At 27.3% G+C, this 20,934-nt stretch overlaps 2 protein-coding genes across 6 annotated transcripts in view; one reads left to right on the forward strand and one right to left on the reverse strand.

Annotated features, from left to right (window-relative positions):
- Window positions 1-5: 5 nt before the first annotated feature.
- Window positions 6-2,223, forward strand: LOC124432696 (opsin, ultraviolet-sensitive). The gene is made up of 5 exons (XM_046981790.1): window positions 6-591; window positions 792-1,007; window positions 1,089-1,470; window positions 1,600-1,784; window positions 1,939-2,223. Exons 1-5 carry the CDS (start codon window positions 368-370, stop codon window positions 2,051-2,053), a joined length of 1,122 nt encoding a protein of 373 aa, XP_046837746.1. The 5' UTR covers window positions 6-367; the 3' UTR covers window positions 2,054-2,223.
- A 7,125-nt stretch (window positions 2,224-9,348) lies between these two features.
- LOC124430026 (potassium voltage-gated channel protein Shab) overlaps window positions 9,349-20,934 on the reverse strand; it is a 41,291-nt gene continuing 29,705 nt past the window's right edge. For 4 of the 5 annotated variants that reach the window (XM_046976027.1, XM_046976019.1, XM_046976045.1 and 1 more), the window contains 5 exons: window positions 17,824-18,087; window positions 17,476-17,739; window positions 12,672-12,885; window positions 10,689-11,093; window positions 9,349-9,698 (listed from right to left, as the gene is read on the reverse strand). In XM_046976027.1, the coding sequence (XP_046831983.1) occupies window positions 9,424-9,698; window positions 10,689-11,093; window positions 12,672-12,885; window positions 17,476-17,739; window positions 17,824-18,087 (1,422 nt within the window). In that variant the 3' untranslated portion in view covers window positions 9,349-9,423. The remainder of the gene's footprint in view (window positions 9,699-10,688; window positions 11,094-12,671; window positions 12,886-17,475; window positions 17,740-17,823; window positions 18,088-20,934) is intronic. The other variant, XM_046976055.1, reaches the window with a different exon arrangement.

Genomic DNA, 20,934 nt, shown 5'->3' on the forward strand with positions numbered 1-20,934 from the left:
GTAGAATCTTTTAAAAAAGAACCGATTTGTTGGATTAAATTTCTACTTTTCTTCCATACAAAAATGGATATCAAAGAATATTTAAATGGAACGAAATCGACACAAAATAAGATACTATGAAAAAGTAGTCAACAGCAATGAAGATAAAAATGTATACTATAATTCGAAATCGATTGATTTGACTTTGAAGCTTGCTCTTGCTGACCAACGGTAATCAAGGGATGATCCGTAGCTGATCCTCAAATGAAGCCATATCTTCATGCTGATTAAAGGTTTCATGGATTTAATTTGACGGATATGGTATAAAAGGCCACATCTTGGTTATTTCAAAAACAAGGTGAGGGACTGGTAGACGGTGACCACCAACATGTTCAACGACAGTATTCATTGGGAGGCGAGAGTTCTACCAGCAGGTCCACCACGCCTATTGGGATGGAACGTCCCTGCCGAAGAATTGGTACATGTACCGGAACATTGGTTGGTCTTTCCTGAGCCAAATCCCTCCCTTCATTATATGCTGGCCCTGTTATATATATTATTCACATTCATTGCTTTACTTGGCAATGGTCTCGTCATATGGATATTTTGCGCGTAAGTTAAAACATTCATATTTTTCTTGTTTTTTTTTTCCAAATTTTCTTTAGCTAATTTATATCAATGCAACTTCCTTTTCAATTCCCTTTGAGTAATTTCTTAATAAATTTTGTTCTTTTTCTATTTCTTTCTCTTATCTTTTTTATTAATTTTTTTTCTTTTTGTTTTGTTTTTTTTTTTTTCTTAATTTGTGATAGTGCCAAATCCTTGAGGACTCCCTCGAACATGTTCGTTGTGAATCTTGCGATTTGCGATTTTGCCATGATGATGAAGACACCAATTTTTATATACAATTCATTTAACACGGGCTTTGCTTTGGGCAATCTGGCATGCCAGATTTTTGCTACAATTGGTTCATTGTCTGGCATTGGTGCAGCGGTAACTAATGCTGCGATAGCATATGATAGATACAGGTAATATAAATTCTTTTTTTTTTTTTTTTTTTTTCAAATAAAATAACATAATAGATATATTAATATTATTTTGTTAATCAGTACCATAGCCAGACCATTGGATGGAAAATTATCACGTGGTCAAGTGATCCTCTTCGTCGGATTAATTTGGGTTTATGTTTTGCCTTGGGTATTAATGCCTGCGATGGGTGTTTGGGGTCGTTATGTACCTGAAGGATTTCTTACAAGCTGTTCTTTTGATTATTTAACCGATACCGCTGAAACAAGATATTTCGTTTTAACTTTATTTATTTTCTCCTATTGTTTACCAATGTCACTTATTGTATATTATTACAGTCAAATTGTTAGTCATGTTGTTAATCACGAAAAGGCTCTTCGAGAACAAGCAAAGAAGATGAATGTTGAAAGTTTACGAAGTAACGCCAATCAGAATGCTCAATCTGCTGAAATTCGTATAGCGAAGGTATACATATATATATATATATATATATATATATATATATATATATATATATATATATTAAATTTAATTAACACTTTATTAGATATCTTCCGTTAGAATGAGTTAACACATTTTTTTTTAATTTTGTAGGCTGCCATTACGATTTGTTTCCTATTTGTTGCCGCATGGACACCATACGCAGTACTTGCTATGATCGGTGCATTTGGAAACAAAGCGTTGCTTACTCCCGGCGTTACTATGATACCTGCATGCTTTTGCAAAAGTGTTGCCTGTATTGATCCATATGTTTATGCAATTAGTCATCCAAAATACAGGTAATGTGTGTGTGTGTGTGTGGATGTGTGTGAAAATATATAAATAATAAAAAAAGAAATATTTAGAAGTTAAAGATTAAGCTTTTTATCATTTGTCATATAATTTTTAATTAATTATTTATTTAATTAATTAAATAAAAACATTATTAAATAGACTCGAGTTGCAAAAACGATTACCATGGTTAGAGCTTCAAGAGAAACCAATCGCATCCGACAGTGCAAGTACAACTACCGAAACTGTAAATACAGCACCACCAGCTTCGAGTTAATCTACTTCTACATTTGACACAATAACGGATCGATGATAAAAAAAAAAAAAATGAGAAAAGTACGCTTGTAATACTCCGATTTTATGATAGCCTTCACTGTAACTCAAAATATGTGATTATATTCTTGTATAGTAAATGACATTCCAATAAAGTAAATTCCTGGCATATAATATTATTAGACTATTCTGGTAATCTACAAATGAAATTTTTTTTATGATTCAATGAGGGATATGATGCGATAAAAGTGCTCTTTTTATACAGGATGATAAAAAATAACTGCAATTTCATGTATTATCAGCTTTAAAAACTTTCCCATTTAAAATAAATTTCAAACAACATAAAAAGGCATTAGAAAAGGCTTGACATGAAATAATCGTGGAAGAATGTGCAATAATCATCAAAAATTTTGAAAAGCGTTTTAACGCTTTTATTTAAGATGTAAAGGTGATCATATAGAACATTATAAAATATATTTTTCTACTTGTATTATTAATTAATAAAATAAAAAGAAAAGTAATTAATGACTCACGTCATTAGCAAGCTCTGAAATTATCGCCAGTTATTTTAGACTATTTTGTATATATACAATATGTAATGAAAAAAAACTTTCATTTCTTTCTTGCAATTTTATTCTTTTTTCACATACTATTGAATCTTACAATTACAGAAGAGTAGGCCTCATAAGGCCAAGAAAATAATTATTTTAGATGATCGATCAACTTGGTTTGATCAGATAGTATACGAAATACTTTGATGTATCATAAAATGTTTTTGTTTATATATCAAAGAAATTAATATGTTGGAATAAAATAAAGATTAGATATAGTTTTGGCAGAAGTTAATAGACATTTTTTTTAAATTAACAATTATACTTTTTTAAGAATTTTTGTTTGCCCGTTTGTTATAATAAAAATTTAATATATGCCAAAAAGAGACATCAGTATTTCTTTACTATCTAATCAACTAATCAGCTTCCTTACATTCATATGTCATGATACGTCTACGACGTGGCTTTTCTTTGTACTATTTCACCGCTAGGTGGACTAATATTATAATTATCATTAATTAATAAATAATAAATAATATAACAATAATTGTCATAATAATAATAATAACAATAATAATAATAATAATAATAATCGGCTGTACACTTTCTAGGAACTTTCTACTTTAACTAGAATAGTTTACAGAAGACATTGATCCGCTCTCTTACTTTTATTTGTTTATTTATTTGTTTTTATCTATTGGTATTATTATTATACTTTTTTTTTCTTCTTTTTCATTAAAAATCTTAAGCGGGACAAAATATTGAGATCTAACTTTGAATATAACAGGTACTAAAACGATCGAGATCATTCGCGAAAAAGGAAAGTGGAGCGGGGCAAGAGGGGAGGAAGAAGATATTTCTCATTAATATGGAAATATTATTACATATATATCTTTCTTTTTCACGCAATTTTAGCAACCTTGTATATTCCGATGCCAGTGTCGACTCGATGTGAAAATTGTTTTTCAACGTATACATACATACATATATACATATACACCCATACATATATAGATATATACTAATTTACATAAATAATAATATTAATAATAACATCCGGATGTAAACTTTTTAAGAATTTTTTTTACTTTTAATTACACAAAAGATATTGATCTGTTAATTATTTTAATTCAACATTTAATATATATATATATATTAAATTTAAATTATTTAAATATTTAATTTATATATATATTACTTTTAATATGTACATAAATTTATATATAAAATATTATATATATAAATTATAATTTAAAAAAATTAAATCTATAATTTTATATACATAAAATGTTATGTAATTATAAAATATTATTAAAATATAAAAATATATTATATATCTGTATATAACATTATTTAAAATATATATATATATATATATATATATATATATATATATATATATGCATGTATACGTGTGAACATGTTGAGAAGATAAATTCGAAGAAGCAAAATATAATAATAAATTACTCGATGCTCGAACTTTGGAGTTTAGACCACCAGCATAACAATAATTCCCTCATATGAAAAATATGAAGGAAGATATTATCTCTTTTTCTTTGCATATTGTTTTTTCTTTTCTTCTTTTTTTTTTGGTTTTCTTCTTTTCTTTATTTTTTTTTATTCTTTGTTTTCGCAACTATATAACTGTTTCGAACTCTACAATCTACTATAACAATAAATAGAAACGATGTTGTGCAGATATGTCCTTCCTTCGTCGATGATCCTTCGATATAGATTTTTCACAATATCAGCTTTGAAAGATAAGATCAAAATACAATCAATAAAATAAAATACGATTCGTTATCATCAATAGTGCTCCTCGGAATTTTTGTTTAACGAGAAAAGTAAAAATAGAAAACAACAATAACAAAACATATGACGAGCGGTCAGCCAAATTTCTTTTGGATTTTTGATTTTCATTTTAGGGAATATGATATCAAATTGTTTATCATTTTTAAATTATATATATATATATATATATATATTATATATATATATATATATATATATATATATATATGTATATGTATGTATTATTTTTTTTTCGCTCTTATCAAATTCGGCCAAGGTCGAGCTTCAAATATTTTTTTTTTTTAAATCATCAGATTATATTCTATTTTTTTTTCTTCTCTTTTAATTTAAAAAAAAATTTTTGTTTGTTTGCTTAAATTATCATACTAAACCAGAAATAGTTTAATACGGTTGGACACCGGTATCTGAATTTACTATATATGAATGACATCTCGAGTCTCACTACGATATTACACGAGCACGTTCTAAATATGCTGCTGCTGATGCTGCTGATTGCTTGATGCTACTTATTTGTTTGCTTGCTCTTGCTGCTTTTTTTTAATTATTATTATTAGTATTTTTTATTTACTCTTTCAACTTTTTTAAGCACGCACGAAGTACACTTTTATTTATTTATTTATTTATTCATTTACTTATTTATTTATTTATGTATTTATTTATTTAATTAATTAATTAATTATTATTATTGATTTTATTTTCTTCTCTTCTTGTTAATCCCTTAATATTCGATACTTCGTTCGATTAGCAGCGCATCATAGCCGTGCATTTATAAGCGCGCTATTATTATTATTCGTTAAATTGTTAATTGAATAAACAATTTTTAACATTCCCTAACGATATTATTATAGTTAACGAAGATTTGATATTTTATATGACAATGAAAGGAAATTGAACGAAAGTAAACGCGGAAATTAATCCGCTTTTATATACGTATTTTTATTTATTTATTTATTTATATACTGGGTATTATGTATATAAAACAAAATGTTGCAAATGTTTATCTCAGAAATACATATTTTGTTTAATATCTTGAAAAATTAAAGTGGATTAAAAAAATATTTCAGACAAATGTTACTCGTTTCTTTTTTGTTTTGTTTCGTAGTTTCTTTTTCTTTTTTCTTTTTTATGTAGAATATGTTGCTTTTGTAAAAAAATTGTTAAAAAAAGAAATAAAATTAATCCTGAAATGTCCTTGAAATTTTCCACTAAATGAAAGACTATAAATGCGATAATATTTAATCCATAAAATCTGATTACTTTTGCCTGAACAATTGTTCTCAAATATAATGCATTTCTGAAATAAAAAATTCTTCATTTTGTAACACTTCATTTTGAACACCCGGTATATATATATATATATATATATATATATATATATATATATATATATGTATATATGTGTATGTGCATATATATATATATTGTATATATATATTTCGAAGTTCCCTTTCATTATATTTATATTCATTATTTATTTATTTTTTCAAATGTGTGATCAATCGAGGCAGTCGTACAATAGATATCTTTAACGATACGTTATATGATCCAGGCAAACATATATATGTCAATTCAATCAATATAGATCATCTCCGATCCGCCATCAATTTCAAAATAATCCGTAATCAATTTCAAAATAATTTTATCTTGTTTTATTTTTGTTCTATCCTTTTTTCTTTTTTTCTTTTGGTCAAACGACTCACATCGTAATGTATATAATAATATGTCATATATTTAATACAATTCCATATTATTTAAGATATATATATACATATATTTATATATATATATATATATTATTTATGATAGGATCATTCACATTATGTCTTGCAGCTCTTTAGAAAATTACTATTATCCTTTTTTTTTTAACGAGGATCAATCCTTTCAAAAGGAGCAGTCATTTTTTTGGGAACTTTAGATAAGGCAGTATATTTCAAAGATCAAAATTTCAAAGATAATTTCACACGTTTACTCTCGTTCAATTCTCGTTCAACTCTCTCTCAATTTCTCTTTCTCTCTCTCTTCTCTTTCTAATTTTGTCTTGTACTTATTTATATATTTATGTAATTCTTTTTTCTTCACGATAATCGTAATATCGCGATTGATATTTCGATTGATCGCTTGAAAAGATTAGAAACTTGTTGTTAAGTAGAATTACAAAAAAAAATTAATTATCTAATTAGACAATTAATTATTTTAAAGATTGAATTCACTTTAGCTTAAAATATTTCTTTTAATTAAAATTATCTATACGAATAAAGTAAAGAGAAATAGAAAGAGAGAGAGAGAAAGAGATTTTTCTAAATTCACATCAATCGTATATAAATGTTCATTATATTTTTTTATTTTACTTTTTATTTATTATTTTTTTTCTTTTTCTTTATCTTTATAGCACGTTAACAGATTTAAACTCGTTCATATATATATTCTTTCTCTTTTTTTTCTGTCTTTAAGATTCTAGTTAGATTTAAATCACGAATTTCGGTTTGTTTAATGTCTTTATGGTTTGTGAATATTTCTTTTTATTTATTCGCCGCTTTTTCTCTGGTCGGTTTCTCTTTTCTTTCTTTTTCTTTTTCTTCTTCTTCTTCTTCTTCTTCTTTCTCCTTCCAATTATTTTTTGTTTTATTTTTCATATTTAATGCATACATTACATTCTTGACACGCAAAGCTCGACTTAGTTTAATGATTACTTATTCAAGGTTTATTAGGGAGTACCGGAAACAGACTATTTTTTTAATAACGTCTAATCAATTTTTTTTTGCATGGTAAAAAATATGGAGGGAAAAAACAAAAGAAGCATATTTACTGTTTGCTTGATATAATTTTTCTTGTTTTTTCCTTTTTTTTTATACATCTCCCATATTTCTCTTTAGTTATCAATATTTTTTCTAAATTTTCTTTCCTTTCTTTCTATCGTTTATTTTCATTCTTTTAAATATCTGTCAAATTTTCTTTCGTATCAATTTGTTCATATTTATATTTATAATATTTTCATGATTTTCATCGGTTACTTCTTTCATTTTTAATCAATTTTTCATTTTTAAACAATTGACGTAGTACATTCATGTTTGTATTGTTTGTAACATCATTTTTTTCTATTTTCTTTTTGTACATTTGCCATGTATAGTCACTTTCTTATTATCAACATTTATATAATTCGTATTTCGTTTCTTTTTTCTTTTCAAGAATAATTTATGTATTATGTACAGCTGACGTATTCTTTTTTTGTTCTCCTCTTATCGATGAATATATCTCTCATATCTAAGACCGTAATTCTTAATCTAAATTTATGCGGTAAAAAGTATTTTTATTTTTTATTATTCTTTGTTTTATAGATAGAGGACAATGTCCTTCAGGTATCCTTCAATTCCCCGTTTTGAAAGATTATTTGTTGTGAACTAGAGCGTGACTAGATCTCCTAGAAGACAAGAACCTTAACGTCTTTGATAATGATGAGATAAATAAAGAGGCTTATCACTACTCGATTTGTGTGATTGCTTTTATAATAGTCAATGGCACCTCGCTTTTCAGAGGTCATTTTAAAAGTCTTTTTTGCCTTTAAATTGGTTTCTCTATAATAAACGCATGTCTTGTTTACTTTATATAATATACATATACATATACATATACATATACATATACATATACATATACATATACATATACATATACATATACATATACATATACATATACATATACATATACATATACATATACATATACATATACATATACATATACATGTACATGTACATGTACATATACATGTACACATACATGTACATATATATATATATACACACATACAATTTTGACGAAGAATTAGCAACGGCCAGTAGATATTTGTTTTTTAAATTCAATCAGTTTGTTTCTTAATTCAATTTAATTTATTTTGTTATTTTTTTTTGTTTTTTTGTTCTTTTAATTCAATCGATTTATGATTTTTGAAAAATCAAGAATCTCTTAAATTCCTTTAGTTTCTTTTCAAATTTTGTTTTCTCTTTCTTAGTAAATTTTTATTTATCATAAAATTGTCATCTTACCCTTTCGAGATTAATCGCTATGAAAATTCTCGTTGATCCATAAAGTGGAAAATTATTTATCTATTTTTTTTTTAAACGATTTCTTTTTGTTTTCTTTTTCTAATCGTAAATTATTATCATCGTTGATATGGAGAAATAAATACAGAATAAAAAATTGTCGAAATGATCAATGATTTAACTTCATTAAGGTTTAATCCTCTACAATATCCAATTTTTTTTATTGGAATCAGAATAAAAATTATGATACTACTTTTATATTAATAAAAAATTATAGTATTATTATACTATAATATACATAAATAATTAATTAGTATAATATACTAATATAACATTAACTCTGTCTTCCTTCCTACCAATAAGTATAATTATACATTTTTATACTATACTAATAACATACTAACTATAATTATACTATACTTTATCATACTACATATACTAAAAAGTATAATTATACTTTTCAGTATAGTATATAATTATAGTATAATTTAGTATTGTAGCATAATTATGTTATAATTATGATATAATTTAGCATGATTTAATTAAGCCGTTCTGTATTGTATATTATTATATATTTTCAATATTATACTAATATTATATTTATATTTTTGATACAGTATAATAATACTCATTGTTAGTATTATAAAATATTAATATAATATACTAATAGTATAGTATATTAAGTATGGCAAAAGAAACAGGAGGTATACCAAATATAAAAAATATAAAAAAACTTCAAATATATATAAAATGTCAATAATTTTCTGCTCAATAATATGAAATGAAATTTTAAAAATATAAAAATATTTCGACTCGACATATGAATACACGTATACATTTATATGTATACGTATACATGGCGTTATAGAGGATTAAATCTCAATTTAAAAGGATAACATATAATTATTGTATATTTATTATATAGAATCCGCGTGAAGAATAATAGAATGAATTGATACCAATGTCGATTACGATGAGAAACGATACTCTTGAGGAAGACAATTCGTGTCCGAGCTCTTGTAAGTCGCACAACTATGACTACTCGTAGTCGACAATTTATTCGATATGGGTTTTCTCTTTTCTTCAGATTTCCTAACAACTTTGTATGGTCTTAATGAACATATCAACATCGTTTGACTGTCCTTCGAAGCTTCGTCTGTATGGACTTTTGTACGTTGCCTGTGTTCCTCAGTTTCTTTATTTTTATTCTCTGCTACCGTCTCGTCACGTGCATGTTTTTCTTCTGTAACAGATTATAGAATGTTAGTATTAATATAATTATTATAATTTATCATATTAAATATTAATGTATTAATAATTTACTTTAATAATGATATAACTGATTATACTAATTTTGTAATCTTAATTTTAATATATAATTTTAATATATTATTATTTTTAATAATAATAATAATTATTATTATTATGATTTTATTATATTATTTAATTATTAATTATCATATGCTATAATATATTTATATTTACTATATGTTATAATCTTTAATATTTATTGATCATTATCAAAGTAATTTCATTATATTATTATTTATTCTTATTTTTTTTTTTTTTTTATTATTCTTACTAGCTTATACTATATTTATTTACTACATTAATATCATCATATATTATTTATTAATTATTATTAAACCAAATTATAGACACAATAAAAAAGCAAACAAGTTAATAGAAATAATCGAAAGATTAAATGGACAATGGACTCATTTCATTAAATATAATTATAGTATTAACAATTGCCAAATAAAGAATCTAAAAATAATATGATAAAAATATCACGACTTTCAAAGCTATTGAAATAGGATCGAGATCGGTAAACGTTTCGATCGATTGGTTGATCGCTTGAAATTTGATACTCTATTTCTTTTCATCATCATCATCATCATCATCATCATTATTATGATTATTATTATGAAGATGACGACGACGAGGACGACGACGACCATGATGATGACGATGACGATGACGATGACGATGACGATGACGATGACGATGACGATGACGATGACGATGATGATGATGATGATGATGATGATGATGATGATGATGATGATGATGATGATGATGATGATGATGATGATGATGATGATGATGATGATGATGATGTTGATTATTATTATTATTATTGTCGTTATTATTATTATTATTGTATCAAATAAATAAATATATATATATAGAGAGAGAGAGAAAGAAAGCACAAGGATCCATTAGAAGATACCTTCAAGAACATCCTCGAATAGTAATCTCGGTATCTTCGTAATACAATTTTTCCCATCGGTTTGATCAATCGAGAAATCCCTTTCAGCATTGTTGTTAGTTCTGAAGATGGATTCGAGAACTTGCCTCGATAAAAGTGGCGATACCGGTTGCTGTTGCTGTTGTTGCTGCTGTTGCTTTAGACGCGTCTCGTTATCACACATGCTTCCCATTGATGTATTATCGGTTATTAATTTTTCCGTATCGGAGTCGCCAACATTGTTGTAATAATTGTTGCTACTTTCTGATTTCTTTAAAATTGATTTAGCAACACGATGTTTCTCTATGAATGGTACACCTTCGCTGTCTATCGAATCAGCTGACAATGAAAGTTTGCTTTCGGCGGTGACGGCAGCGGAATTTGTTCCTGAAATGCCGAAATTTGTTTGCGTTTTCTTTTCTGTTTCTCTCTCTTTATTTATTTATTCTTTTTGTTTTTATTTTTCTTGTTTTTGTTTTATCTTTTCGTGCGTGCGTGTTATTTTTTTTTCTAACTTCCTTAAGTGATCTATTAGTATTTTTTTTTCTTTTAATTAACGAAGGAAAGAAGAAGGAAGGTTTTATGTTTCTTTTTCCTTTTTTTTTTTTAAGTTTTCCGATTCATCTCTATTCAAACAGCTTGAAAAACTCTTGCATATATACATATGTATAAATATGAAGTATGTATGTATATACATGTATATGTGTATATATATGTGTGTATATATGGATGTGTATATAAATACAAGAAAAGTAGGTTACGATTTATATAAGGTCGAAGTCATTTAATCGAATCCTTCTTTATGTATCTCCATCAATCACTAAGAAGAATGTCTTTGTTTTAAGAGCCCTTTAAAAATATCAAAACATTTCTATATATCCGCGTATTCTGATTCGTAATACGCGAATGTAAAGTTCTAACGAAGCTAATGAAACAAAAAGCTCTAAATTCCAAGTGTACATACGACATATTTGCCGTATCTTGATTGTGTTAATCAATCGATTTATTTTTTTTTTTTCCTTTTTTTTCTTTCCATTATATAATCCTGTATAATATGTCATATAATTTTAAGATACATATATCTCTGTATGTATGTGTTTGTTTTTCTGTTTGCCAATTTTATTCAAAATTAATTCATTTATAATTAGTATAATATAAGACATATATAGTGTAGTATAATGTAAAAAGATTATAATATAATGTATATATATAATTATATATTTAATAAATATATAATTATATATATATATATATATATATATATATATATATATATAATTATACTCTCAATTATATGATATAATTATAAAATACATTTATGTATACTATATATAAATATATTAATTATAGTATATCTATATATTATAGTATACTTACAGTATAGTATAGTTATAATAGAATATAATTATATTACATTACATATCTTACGCACTTAGTATAGTATATTATAATTATATACTAATATAAGTTATACTTTAACTTCGATATTATATAATATTTGTATAAACATGAACACAAAAAGTTTAATTATAAAGGGATAATACACAAAATATCTAGAACTTTTTTCTATGACATTAGGAAGACTATGATTTAACTATCTAATAAAAAAGTTAGATCCAATATAAAAACAAAAAATATATATATAACAATGAATTGTTTTTGTATCTAAACAAAAATTTATGAAAGAATATAAAAAAACAAAAATATCAAAAATTATTATACAATAATTGTATGCATAGAAATGTGAAAAAGATACACGGTAAAGCAACAACAACAAATGTATAATACATACATCCATACATACATACATACATACATACATACATACATACATACATACATACATACATACATACATACATACATACATACATACATACATACATACATATATACATACATACATATATATATATATATATATATATATTAGAAGTGGTTCATAACATATAAATAAACAATTACCTGTACTGTAATGCCTAGGACTGCTAATTGATCCGAAAAAATGATGATTGATTATGCGAGTTGCAGATGCAAGGCTGTTTGTCGGTCCGAACGCGAATGGTCGTCCACCACGTAGTCCTCCATAATGATTATTATTGTTTTCCATCTCTTTCACGGTGATTCGAGTAGATGTGTTATCCTGATCGCAAATAAATTGTGCACGAGGTCTGCCGCTCTGCAATTAATCCCCCGTGTTATAACTAATACGACACGTAGAGACTTGTTTACATTTCAAATTTGCCTGACATGCGAGCATTTATTATTTTTTTTTTATATTTTTTATATTTCTTTTTTATTTCTTTTACAATTAGTATGTCAAGTTTTATATACATACATATATACGTGTATACAGTGAATGTAAAATTGTTCTCTTACATTTCTTATAATTTTTCATTAAATGAGCTATTTTCTTTTTCTTTATCAAATAAGATTATTCTACAATATATATATATAAATTAATAAAAAATAATGACATCAAATTAAATCTTATTAATGAAATTTGTATTAACAAATAAAATATTGTATCGATCATTGTGATTATGTATCGGTCGATAAAACAGTTTTGAAAAAATAAATCAAATACGATTGTTATATTTTTCCACTATCGAATATAATAAAAAATTATATTTGATTAGATATTATTGTGAAATTTTTATTGACAGTGAAAATATTTTGATTTTAATTATCGGTCGGTACAAAAGTCCCGAAGGAAAAAACAAGACATTGCGATTGTAATTACCTGTCGGTCGATAAAAAAGTATCTATAAGAATGTGTCGATAAAAAAGTTTAAAAAAAAAGTAATAAAAAAAATTCTGATAAAGATTTGCAAATATCTATTTTTTGTTTCTTTCTGTTTTTTTATTTTCTTTTTTGTTACATTCACTTTAGACACGTATGTTCTACGTAGAAAATCTCGTTCGAGATAAGGACGAAGGCGACGATCCGCTTGAACTTTTAGTAAAATAAAACGCAATTCAAATTTTTCAAACGCAATTCTTTTTCTTTGAGATAATATAGAAAGATAACGAAAAAATATATTATAAATTCTTGAAATTGGGTAAAATAGAATAGAGCCGGAGACATGGGGTGCTTTTAAATAGAAACGTATGTATGTATATGAATCGATTAAGAAGGAGGCGTGACACTTGCGATTGCGATCATCAAATCGTTTCCATTACTGTACACACACACACACACACACACATACACACAAATGCTTTATTTTTATCTTCAAAAAAACTGTTAAAATTTAAAATCGCTTCCTTTTTTATTTTTCCATTTATTAATTTCCATAATAATCAAAACTGATTGCTCAAAGAAACGATTCGAGAGTGCTGCTCGATGCTTATATAGAATACATAATATTTATATAATATATATATATAATATATATATATAATATATAATATATATATATATATAAGGTCATTAAGTATGAAATGTCCGATTTGAAAGTAAAAGTTTGATTTATTATATTTCAAGCAAGAAGTAGTATAATTAATCGAAGTATGAGCCTAAACTATCGATACAGTTTTGCCATCTTAAAGATAACTTATTAATGCCGGCAGCGAAGAAGTCTGAAAAGCAAGCGGTGATAAAATAACAAAAAGCATTTGCCATTGCATATTGGGAATTAAATATTTTTCCTTGGAAGAAGTGATCCAATACCCGAAAGAAATGGTAATCAGTAGATGCAAGATCTGGGGAATACGGTGGGTGATAGAGATATTTCAAGTCTAGCCCCTGTAGTTTGAGCAAAGTTATTCGGGCAACGTGTAAAAGGATTGCCCTGTATCTATTCACCAATCTCAGTTGCTTTATCCAAAGCTTTATTCTTATTTCATTTAATTGATTACAATAGGTATCTGCTGTAATCAATTGACCAGGTCTCATGAATCTGAAAGAGAAAACACAACCGCTGGACCACTAAATTGATACCTATTAGCTTTTTTGGTGAATACTCGGTTTCGAAGTATGTTTTGACACTTCATCTTTATCTAACCACTGTGACGAATGTTTGAAATTATCGAAAAGTATCCATGTTTCATCATACGTAATAATACGATGAAAAATGGTTCATCTTTTTGTCGTGATAGCAAAGAGTGGCAAGCTTTTAAACGATTCCTCTTCTGACATTCATTCAATTCATGCGAAATCCATTTATCCAGCTTCTTTATCTTTCAGATGTGTTTCAAATGGTTTAATATGGTTGGAATGCTAAAGCCTAACTTCTCTGCTAATTCACGCGAAGAAAAGAAGTCAAACTTAGTGCTTGAGGTAATCGAACATTTTATACTTAATGACCTAATAATATATTTTATATATATATATATATATATATAAATATATATATATATAGTTATATATATATAACTATATATTACATATATATACATAAACATACATTATACAGGATGGGCTCCAAAAGTTCATAGGTGATTTAAAAAAATCACTTACTTTTCTTCGTAACTTTTTAGATTAATTATTTATGTTATTATTTATTCTTTTTTTTATGAAATTGTACAACCACGAACCTAACTTGTTAATCTACAAACCTAACTATACATCTGAAACATTCATACTCTTGAGAGAGAGAGAGAGAGAGAGAGAGAGAGAGAGAGAGAGAGAAAGAGAGAGAGATGGAGAAGGAGGGAGGTAAGGACAGAGAGAGGAAGGGAAAGAAGGAGACAGTAATAACTTTAAAAAAAAACATAACACTTCGACAAACTTTTGACCTGCTTAAAAGGTTTTATGCCCATCCTAATTTTAAATAAAATCACTCACGAACTTTTAAGTCCACCTTGATACATGTATACACGTATATATGCATATACATATACATATATATATATATATATATATACATATATATATATGTATATATATATATACATATATATATATATATATATATATATATATATATATATATATATATACATATATATATATGTATAGGTATATGTAATTGAACGTGCAAATATAAAGTGAAAACACGCAAAGGACAAGCAACGACGTTCGTTAGATGTAAATTGGTCAAAAAATAAAATAGAGAATAGAAATAGAAAGAAAGAAAGAAAAAGAGAGAGAAAAATAGGGAAAAGAATAGAGAAAGAGAGAGAGAGAGAGAGAGAGAGAGAGAGAGAGAGAGAGAGAGAAAGAGGGGGAAGGGAAAAAGAAAGGGAGATCAAATATGACGGGTTGTTTTTTGACGAAGAGAACGATTCAGTTATGGGAATTATGAAGATTGTGGAGTTGTGAGTTTGTGGGGTTGTTGGGTGTGTGGGGGTGTAGGAGTGTTGAGGGATGACATTTTTAAAAGCGTTGATTTAGCGATGAACAAACGATACCCGCTGTTTGAGGCCTCTCTTTGGCTCGAGGACATCGATACTTCCAATGTCGTTTCTACGATCGAACAAGACAAAGGACACTCTTGACGACTCGATAAATAAACGAGTTTCTCGACTTCTCTCTTTGGGGATCGACGTGTCCGCGATATCGCGCTTCGCTTCCACGCGAGCGTGGACATTAGAAAAAATTCTATTCGCTTTCGGCGATATTCATCTCTATTCCATTTCTGATCTCGATGGTTTGCGCAACTGAAAGAAGGAGGTAGAAGATTTCTGAATAATAGAAAATGAATTTTCTATTTCAAATTCTCCTATAAGAAAATTTCGAGGCGGAGTGGTGGGGTAGGGGAGGGGAAGGGTTGGTGGAAAAACTTAAAAGGTTCTCGCCGACGATATTTATTTATTTATTTTTATATTATATGTATGAATTTTATTCATGTGATTCTTAAATGATTTCTTTTGTAATTTCTTTCTCTCCGTGTCAAATTAATTTCTCGGTTTAATAATCACTCTGTGATGATTATTTATTATTACTATACGAAGAAGTTTTTCTCATTGGGTAATTAGAAAAGACAAAAATAAAAAGAAAAAACAGAAAAGAAAAAAGGAAAGAAATAAAAAAAAAAGAAAAATTTATGCATTTCAATACGTAGTGTGAAACAATTTAATAACAGAAATTTTCTTGTCGCTATAAATGATTATTATTTTCAAACAATGTGACAATTAAAATTGTGTTGCTTCTGCTGAAAAATTAAACGACGAATTCAAACGATTATTAAATGTCAGATCGAATATACATAATTTGAAACGGTCTAATTATGTTTGCAGAAGATTTGATTATTTATAAATAATCATATAGCGATAGAGAAAATTGTAGAATATTATCAGAGATATAAGATACAAAAAAATAAATTCGACCGCATACAGAGTGAGAGAGAGAGAGAGAAAGAGAGAGAAAGAGAAAGAGGGAAACCTCACCATAATAAATCAATAGCCTCAGCTGTACGAATATTGTATTTTTAGAATAAGGAAGAAAAAAAGAAAAAGAAAAAGGAAAAGAAAAAAAAAGAAAAAAGAAAGGGAGAGAAAAAGAGAGATAGAAAGAAAGAGAGAGAGAGAGAGAGAGAGAGAGAAATAATATGGAAATGAAAGAAATGAATGATGTTGACGTCGAGGAAACCTACTTAAAGATTTAACGCTAACAAATAGAAAACAGAGTAGAATTTTGATCGATTATTGTTAGATAAAGATAATAATCTAATAATTATAATAATAATAAAAATAATAATAATAATAATAATAATAATAATAATAACAATAACAAACACGTCTAATTTCAATGATAGATCGTTCTAATTCAAACAAAAAAAAAAAAAAAAAAAAAGAAAAAAAATAATATTTCTACAAGACTTACCTGTTGAATACGAATTTTTCTATGCTTTGGTATGGAGTCGTTTAGGGCAACCTTAGTGGGCTCATTGAAAGGACGAAGATCCTTGAGCGATTCGACGGTAGGAGATACATCGCTGATATTATGGGCAACCTCCCCTGATACCGATTTCTTCACTCTTCCACCTCCTCTATCCCCTCCTGTAGTAATGTTACCTCCCCTACACTTTTCCGCTGCTTCCAAAGGATTAACGTAAAGGTTGCTGTCCGCCTCTTCGGTCAGGTCGCCCTTCAAATATAAAGCAAGAAAAAAAAAAGAAAAATGGTCGATCAGATGATGAACAACGTAACGGTTATTAGGTAACCTTCCTACCTGCGAATGAGATGGATGTGTTTGACAGCTAGCATAAGTGTCTGAACTGTCAACGCTTCCTTGTTCATTATATACTTTGCCAAAAGTTGAAGATACATCCGGTGCTTGTAAAGGTGACGTCTTCGTTTCGGCAAAAATCGACACTATACGATCTATGCCAACACTAGCTGATCTGAGAGATCTTAGCTCCTGACAAACGGGATTACGAAAGTCGCTCGTCGCCAATGGCATTATGTTCTCGGCGTCTCTGAACTCTTTGTACTCCTAAAAAAGATCGAGGAGTTTGGCTGAAACTTGATGTCGCCCCCCTCCCATCAATCCCCGTTAGCCAGAGATAATACCACACTCTTCGCCTCGATGTTTTTTTACTCTCTCATGGATTAAAATGAAAAAGAAGAAGAAGAAGAAGAAGAAGAAGAAGAAGATGAAGATAAAAGAAGTGAAAGAAAAAGAAATCAAAGCGAAATACAATGCTTTCTCGCTGATTCCTCGATACTATTAAATGGTATCCTATTATCGATCGACTTTGATTTTGCAAGGAATTGTCGAATCAAACGGTAATAATGTTAAAGAAAAAAAAGAAATAACTTCGATCGTTCGACGCTTCTCGAAAAATATAAACGGCGATCGAAATTTAATATAAAATTATTGAATCGAAACATCGAATTCTTTTACGCTGTATCTTAAAATGATACGATAGTATTTTAACGAAATTTATATTGAATTATCGAATCGACATCGTTTGATATTCTTTATACAATACAATATAAACATTGTTTAAATTCAATATGTGAAATTATTTATTGGTTCGATATTCTTATTCAATGTCGTTTAAACGATCGTAACTTCATATACGAAATTATCGAATAAAAACGTGAAAATGTTAAAAAATGTTAAAAATATAAAAAAGGAAAAGAAAAGAAAGAGAAATAAAAGACAAAAAAAACCATTTTCGATTGTTTCAACGCGATCGAAATTTTCGTATATCTACATGAAATTATTTTCATAAGATTTTGACAAATATTTAGAAAACATTAATAATCGAGATTATACCTGATTTCGACTAACAAAAGAATAAAGAGGAAAGGCATGAAAGATCGTTAAAAGAGTGTCACTCTCTTTACAAGAGCGAGCGACGAAAAGACACTTTGGACACTTTGAAAACAATAGGCAAGAAGTATCAAAGGTGAGAGCCATCCGTGCTTACCCTCGAGCGAGTATAATCGTCCAAAGGGATTGTCTGTTCTCTTTTTTTCCTTCTTCTCTTTTTATTATTAATTTTTTTTTTATATTGTTTCACATTTCTTTCCTATTTTTTTTCTTTTCGTTTTATTTATTTATTTATTTTTTGTCTTTATTTTCTAATCATTCATTAAGAAACAATCAAGAAGGCCACAGAAAGAGTATGTTACTACTGTGCTGTCTACAAATGTTCAATGAAACATTCTAGAAAAAAGGATTTTTGTGATACATGTATGGTTTGTATTAATACTCGCCTGTTATGTCCGCGATGGTAATTAGCATAGAACAAAGAAGAACAAAGAAGAAGAAGAAAGAGAGAAAATGAGAAAGAATGAGAGGGAGAAAGAGAGAGAAAGAGAGAGAGAGAGAGAGAGAGAGAGAGAGAGAGAGAGAGAAAGAAAGAGAGAGAGAAAGAGAAGAAGAAGAAGAAAATCACAGTTACATGTATTTCAATGGAAGATATCGAAATATGAAACTTAGGGAAAATAGTACTGTATTAAAATCGTACCCAAGCATTTTTATTAACCCTTTAGCTACAGTATTACCAATCGTACTCCAATTGTACCACAACCAATTGGTATTACTACTATCGTTATTTCAATTTATTTTTACAACGGTATTACATTAAATACTGATGTAAGTCAAAGATTAACTTTCTTCTCCGTCGCGAGTCAACACGGGCATCCTCAACACTAATCCATCAATCATGTTTCCCGACTAATTATGTTCACTAACAAACCATCTATTTATCTATCTACTACTTCATGCATCTTGTTACGTCATGAAACAGAACAGAAATAAAAGCCGTGCAGTTATCACGAAAGACACGATATTATCAAATACATTTAATTGATTTTGTCGTTCTAACACCTTACCGGAATAACCAAATAAACGAAAGGAGTCACGCGTGACTCGCGAAAGAAACGAGGGGGAGGGCGATCCCTAAACTGTATGTTATTATATAATATTTGTATTTATTTTCATATGAAAATTATCGTAATTTTCTCATTTTATAAGCCACTATAACGATGATGTTTCTTCGTCTCCAAAAAAAAAATATGACTTTGCCAAAGAAGTCATATTATAATTATTATAAGTAGTAGCTAAAAGGTCAATTGGCTTCTTATGGCTTTTCGTTTGTTATTTACAAAAGAATAAAACAAATAATAATAACAAAAGAAAAACATACATACCTACATTCATGTATAATAAATATCTCAACAATTTTTTCTTTCTTTTTTTTTTATTTTTTTATTTTTTTATTTTTTTTTTTTAATAAAATATAAAACGTTCAATATCAATATTGATAATTTTTTTATCAAGTATCGCGAGAGCCCGAGCCTGAACTATTTATTTATTTTTTATTTTTTTATTTTCTTTTTCTTTTATTCATATTTCGAATTTAAATTTCGCGTTGATTAATCGACTCTTTGTCTAAGGTTTAGGAAAAAAAAGAGAAAAAAAATGAAAAAGTAAGAATAATATGCGTTGAAAGAAAAAAGATCTATGGAGTAGAATATGTCGCCAGTCTCATTACAAGATCGATCGATTTCGAAATACTTATCCGTTGATCCACGAAGAGATATGTCAGTACTACGTATTTTACAGAATTTAACTATAAATCCATTTTTATAGAACGATCTTTTTTTCTTTTTTTTTATCTTTTTCTTTTTGTATCATAAAAAAATAATAAAATAAAAAAGATATATTAATATATGAAATGACTTAATTTTTTTTATAGTTAATTTACAAAATTCATTTTATATATATATATATATATATATATATATATATATATATATATATATATATATATATATATATATATACATATACCTATACATATATATACACATATATACACACATG

The sequence above is a fragment of the Vespa crabro genome, chromosome 1 (genome assembly GCF_910589235.1).
Source record: "Vespa crabro chromosome 1, iyVesCrab1.2, whole genome shotgun sequence".
NCBI classification, from domain to species: domain Eukaryota; kingdom Metazoa; phylum Arthropoda; class Insecta; order Hymenoptera; family Vespidae; genus Vespa; species Vespa crabro.

Coding starts and splice junctions, on each gene's coding strand:
- LOC124432696 (XM_046981790.1), top strand. CDS start 368: ATGTTCAACGACAGTATTCATTGGGAGGCGAGAGTTCTACCAGCAGGT. Junction 592..791: donor GTCATATGGATATTTTGCGC/GTAAGTTAAAAC, acceptor AATTTGTGATAG/TGCCAAATCCTTGAGGACTC. Junction 1,008..1,088: donor ATAGCATATGATAGATACAG/GTAATATAAATT, acceptor TTTGTTAATCAG/TACCATAGCCAGACCATTGG.